At 45.0% G+C, this 5,998-nt stretch overlaps 1 protein-coding gene across 1 annotated transcript; it reads left to right on the forward strand.

Annotated features, from left to right (window-relative positions):
• Positions 1-191: 191 nt before the first annotated feature.
• Positions 192-5,275, forward strand: LOC116401359 (rho GTPase-activating protein 12-like). The gene is made up of 2 exons (XM_031879718.1): positions 192-1,024; positions 4,799-5,275. Exons 1-2 carry the CDS (start codon positions 938-940, stop codon positions 5,111-5,113), a joined length of 402 nt encoding a protein of 133 aa, XP_031735578.1. The 5' UTR covers positions 192-937; the 3' UTR covers positions 5,114-5,275.
• The last annotated feature ends 723 nt before the right edge of the window (positions 5,276-5,998 follow it).

Raw genomic sequence — 5,998 nt, forward strand, 5'->3', positions numbered from 1 at the left:
TGTATATATATATATATGTGTATATATATATGTATATATATGCCCTTCAACTCATTATATGCCCTTCAACTCATTATCCACTATGAAGTGTTATGATACTTGACCTCAGAATGTTTTATAATGTGTTATGATTATTATCATAAAGCATTATGAATGTTTATGGGTGCTTATAGCTATGATTAGACAGTATCGGTATGTTCAAAGATAAAAGCCTAAAAATATAGCATTCAAAATTATTTTTCTAAATACAAAGATCCGATTTGTCGTTCAAAACGTGTGTTTTAAAGACGAGTAAATCAAGCGCTGTATTGTTGAAAGAGCTGCATTACAAAATGTATTGCAGACATGTTGAGGGACGTGTTGACGCTGATAACAGACACCAGCGTACTAATATATAGCTCATCACTTCCTTATCTCACTTCCTTGCCACATCCCTCTCTGTCTTCCTTCCTCTTGCCGTCTACTTCCCCACCGCTGCTGCTCAAACTAGGCAACGACTTTGCCGATACCCTGTTACACAATCGATCCTCTCCCTCGCACTCATCTGTTCAGGTGAGAGATGCTCAGTGATCCCTTCGAGGACTGTCTGAACTGCCAGTGTGTCGGTCAGCACTGTCTGCCGGTGCCCCGGTTTGACTCCAACACACAGAAGCACGCTTCTGATAGAGGAAGCTCTGACTTGTTCAACACCGTTTCCTGTTGTGTCAGATGAGTTTGTGCGCTGCACTCCGTGTTTTGTGAGGCAGACGGATCCGGTTCCCCCCTCTCGCCTCTTGTCACACAGTCGGTCTCAAGTTCCCCTCCTACCTTCACAACCGGACCGTTGACACAGCAGGAGGACGGTGGGAGAGGGAAGAAGAAGAGAAAAATGGAGCTTCTGTGCCTCGGAGGGAGGTGAAGTGTCTCCCGTCACACTTGATGGTCGCCGTGCATCGCCATGCGTCGTGCGTTCAGTACGTTCCGAGGTTACAGGAGAGCCGGGGAGGACGACGACGAGGTGTTTGTGAGCGGCCCCGGACACAAGGTGACAGCCGATAGGGACCCGAACCCAGAGACACAGGGGACATGAAAATATGTGGACTTTGTTTGTCTAAAGAAGGTGATATTTGAATCATGACCGGTGTCTTTGCACTGCGTCCATTCTTAATATAGAATCTGCTTTGCCAACAGATTGGATCTCATGTCCCCTAACAATTCATCTCCATGGTGTTTGTTCCTCAAAGTATCCGCTTGTAGTTTGAGGACTTTCCGCCGTGGCCAGCCCTGTTCTGTTTAAACTGTTCAATTGAATTCCAGGCAGCGTTAATGAGTTTGCCTGTCTGAAGAGCAGCCCACGCTCACTGACTGCTCTCTGCCAGGAGAACACTTGATGTTCAGTTCATCATCTTCTGTCTCCTGCTGTTCCAGGCATGTGTTGGAACTCCTCTCTCAGCATATGCTGCACACTGCATGAGGCGCTTCAGTCCAACACAGAACAGGCCAGGAAGGCACCTATTGTGTCCTGACTTCTATTTTTAGATTCAAGGGAGCCGTTAGTCACCTGTCTTTATAAAGACAGCCATGAGATATAGATGGATGTTTTTAAGCTCATTTTGATTTATCTGCATATTTTTCAATAATTAAAGCTTCAGTTTATGACTTATTAATTCACTTTTTGTCATATTTGCTCAAACTGTCACTATATCCTGACAGCAGTACACGAGACAGATAAGCGGTGGAAAAGCAAGGAAAACAGCCAATCAGAGCCGAGGACGCAGCTGTCAGTCACTGCTCCTGAATTCTGATGAAACTTTGAATCTAGGCAGCGCTCATTAAATATGAATCTCTCAACATTTCTCGTGTTTAATATTTTCCTCCGGTCGGTGGGCGGGGCTTGGTTTTGGCTCCATTGTTGTCATCTTGACTGCCGGGTCACAGACAGATGTTCTCATTTGACAGCTAAGCGGTTCACTTAAATATGTCTCTGAAATCATTTGAACATGTTTCAACTCCATCACAGTTCCTTAATAAGCAACTTTAAAGGATCCATTTTAAATGTTGAAGCATGACTCATGTTGTGTGTCTGTATCGGAGGTCTTGCATAAAGACGGTCATGTTAATTACGGTACGTTGTAAATTCATATCTTTTTTTATTGCATTGTGGTCAGCATCCTCCAACACTGGTGAGTGTTCCCCCTCTTTCCCATCCTCACTGTGGAGCTCTAAGCTGAGACCTGACCTTTTACATTTGTCTGAAGTAAAGGTACCGTGTGATTCACAGTGTCTTCTGTGTGTACACTTGAGATGTAAACATGTGGAATGCATTTCCCTCCTCTTAAAACGTTTTCATTATTTAAAACCTGCATTGTTTTCTTCTTTTCTATCATTGTTGGTACATTGCAGCCTTTCGTGGCACTTTACCTCCACCTACGGTGCAATAGTGCGACACTGTTGGCAGGACTGTGTATCGGTACACTTGAGGTCAAAACCTGCACAAAGAGGGGGTCGTTTCAGACTGGGTCTGACTGTCCTCTGTCATGTTTGGTTCGGGTCTCTGACATTGCCTTACCTAGAGCCGTGCTGTGTGTGTGTGTGTTGCATTATGGGAAATGTTTGACGGAGGGTTTATGGAGATTGAGCCGTAAGAGTTGAGATAACTCTGAGTCCCTCAGTCCCAGCCTCACACCTTTAGGCCTCACTCAATCGTCTGCATTTCGGCTCGATCTTTGCAACATTATTCCCTAAAAACCCAATTAGAAACCCCGCGCTCAGCCCAACCGCCACCTGTCTGCGGTGTGACTCCACTGCTGGAGCACTCGGCGTGCGTTGGCCTGACACTGAGACGCAGCGAATGAAACCTAACTGAAAACAGCCGGATGCGGCTGAAGCCTTTGCTCTGCTCCGGAATGTGTGCAGGATATTAAATGATCATTTCTGTGAAAAATATTCCTGTTATTCCCCCCAACAAAACATCAGGAAGTCCCATCTGTTAAAATCCTCTGACTCTGACTGAAGTGCCCCCCCCCCCCACATTCCTCACCTGTAACTAACAGAAGGGGGGGTGCTGGGGGGGCCTCTGATATTAACTCTTTGGTGGTCGGCCGTCTATCCGCTGGCTTCAGTCTAAAACATTTAGTTTTTCCAGAACAACGTTAACTGCTCTGAGCCGTAGCCATGGTAACGTAACGTAGTGGCCTTCAGATGCTGCCAGGTTTCCAGAGACACACTGTTTGAACCGTGTCTGAAGTGCGTCCACTCCGACACTGCGGGGCCACATTGGTCATGAAGTTTGCCGGCTGCGGTTAGCGAGTCCAGTCAGACGTGTTGTGAAATCACCACATCCTGTCGGAGTGCTGAGCCTCCTCTCCTCTCTCCTCTCTGCAGGTGTCCAGCAGCTTGTCAGACACATTTCAACCAGAGGCACTTCCTTTACTTATTACAGAGGATTGTACCTTATCCACCGAGAACATTATTTATTTGTGATTCCCAACACAAATGTGAAATCAGTGCTTCTCAGTCCCCCTTTATCCAAATAGTGAATTCTTGCTTCAGCCTCAACGGCTGTAAAGCTGCGTTCAGGAACCCCGGGTTAAAGAAAGACATGTCTTTCTTTTGGAGCAGGTGAGGCCATCACCGTGTCATCAGGACAAACAGTTCAACCTGGCTCAACTTTTGGCGAGACGCTGCTTTGGCCAATCAAATACTGTACATGTACAAGCGCACATTTCTGGAAGATTACCTCATTGATATTGCAATCGTCACGAAAAGCCCTGACTGAGTATTACAGAGTGTTGTGCAGTGTTTCAGCATCTGATGGGCCTTTACAGACTGTCACACAGACTTCCTGGATCGTATTGCTGGACTGTTTTTTCTTCTTCTATCTGAATTCCCGCAAACACTTTGATCATCTTCCTCAGTACATCTTCTCCAGCTCAGCTCTGGCCGGTCCAGAGCTCTGCAGCAGGCTTTTAATAAAAGCTAGGTTCAGATCACTCAAGTTTGAGCGTCTCTGTTTTGTCGCTTATAGAATTGATTTAAAAGTTGACATAAAAGACATCCGTGATCTCTAGCAGAGGTAGCCAACACGGTCCATGTGAGTCGCCCGCAAGGCATGTTCTAAAAATAGCACTAGTCCCCATGGAGCTCTGTCTATGTGAACCGTTAACCAAAGGTGATCACAAATCCCGCATGGTCTCCGATTAGCCAAACGGGCGGCCATCTTTAAAAAGCGTCTTGAAATCCATTTGCTTTCCTTGGCTTTTCATCACTTTTTATTTTCTCTTATGTGTTCTACACTTAATTGTGCTTCTTTTCACATATTGCCTTCTCCATCTCTTCTGTCTCGCTCTTATACTTTTCTTTTTAACTTCTGTTTTGAGAAGTGCTACATACGTTAGCGGCCCCATGCTAATACCAGCAGCCTTGTATGTCCACATCATTTGTGTCGGGTCTCAGAGTAGACCGATAAATGATTGTTAGTGTGCCCAATCCACCCGTTCAGAGGACCTGATCAGAATCTGACCGATGCGTTTAACAAACATATCTGCGAGTCACATGTGGCATGTGATTTGATCAGCAGCTGCATCCTGCCGTGCAGACTGTGAGAGAGACTCGTAACTCTCTGCTCTAAGAAAGAGAAGTTGGGCTTCTGGAGGGATTTGGGTTGTGGAATTCTTGCAATGTCATTGAATTTGTAGAGGACACTTCTCTGGAGAAGTTAGGGGGAAAACTTAAAGTTCAGATCTTTATTAGAAGCCTGAGGAGTTGCAGAGAATTGTTGATGATCTGATCTGACCTCACCTCTCCTTTCTTCCACCAGACAACATCACCCACGGTTCAGGGCCGGTCCGACTCGCCGGTCTACACCAACCTCCAGGAGCTGAAGCTCTCGCAGTCCAGCCTGCCGCCTGTACCCTCCAGCTCCCCTCTCCACGTCCTGGGCGACTGGGAGACCCACAAAGACCTGAGCGGTAGGCATTTCTACTACAACCGAGCCACCGGGGAGCGGACCTGGAAGCCGCCGCGCACCAGGGACGCCAGCGGCAGCACCAGCAGCATCCGAGGAGACAGCCAGGGCACGGCAGAGAGCGAGGTGAGGAGACGCTTGGATCAAGTTGATCCGTTGAATCGATAAAGTAGTTCAAAGTAATTTAATTGTGAGACTATTCGACTTCTGTTAAAAAGCTTCTAATTGGGCATACGGAAGCCCTGAGAGGCAGGGGAGATTCATCTATCTGGTGATCCATGTTTTACGTCTGATCTTAATTGTTTTCTCTTCAAAACAGATGTTTTGCCAGGATACTCTTTCTCAGTTACTTTTTTTTTTTTGGCAGGTAACTAAAAAATAATTAAAATTACTATTATATTAAAAACATCCAGTTCACCCGTTTATTAGTCCTAAACACTGGAGAGATAACAACTCTTTTTCCCACACTTGCCTCTCAGGGCTTCCGTAGCAGCATGGACAAAGGTACACAACATCACTCCTGTTTAGACCCCTGGGGGATGCAACATTAACTATCCAACACTGCCCCCATGTGGTGGTTTGCTGTATGGTCTTATGTTAGGGAGAGAAAGGTGGTAATAATATATACTTTGTATGTAGTATTGTTGGAGTATAATCAGTGGTGAATTGATCAGTCAATCAACATAAATGAATCAACGTAAATGTCGAATTGCTTAAGCTGCTTTCAGGATTTCCTTGTATTTCCTTATATCATTGTAAACTGAATATTTTTGCATTTAAAAACAGGCAATTTTTTTTGCTTTTTTTGCATTTCATTGACCAACAGATTCATCAATTTATCACATACACACGCTAATCAGTAATAACTGGTAATAATCATTCGTAGCAGCTTAATTATTACAGATACGGTTTTGAAAGCAACATTTTATTGTTGCTTTCAAAGACGCAACATTGAGTCATTTAACTCTTTTTATGAATGTTTGGATGTTTTGTGAAATGCTCTTATTTGCTTCATGGTGAGAGTTTACAGCAGCATGTTAGCTTAGCTTAGCA

This window comes from Anarrhichthys ocellatus, unplaced genomic scaffold (genome assembly GCF_004355925.1).
Source record: "Anarrhichthys ocellatus isolate YVR2014 unplaced genomic scaffold, GSC_Weel_1.0 scaffold394, whole genome shotgun sequence".
In the NCBI taxonomy this organism is placed as follows: domain Eukaryota; kingdom Metazoa; phylum Chordata; class Actinopteri; order Perciformes; family Anarhichadidae; genus Anarrhichthys; species Anarrhichthys ocellatus.

Bases quoted from the DNA above. Each gene is read 5' to 3' on its own strand.
- LOC116401359 (XM_031879718.1), top strand. From the start codon at position 938: ATGCGTCGTGCGTTCAGTACGTTCCGAGGTTACAGGAGAGCCGGGGAG. The intron at 1,025-4,798 runs GTGACAGCCGAT...TTCTTCCACCAG, and splicing joins TGAGCGGCCCCGGACACAAG to ACAACATCACCCACGGTTCA.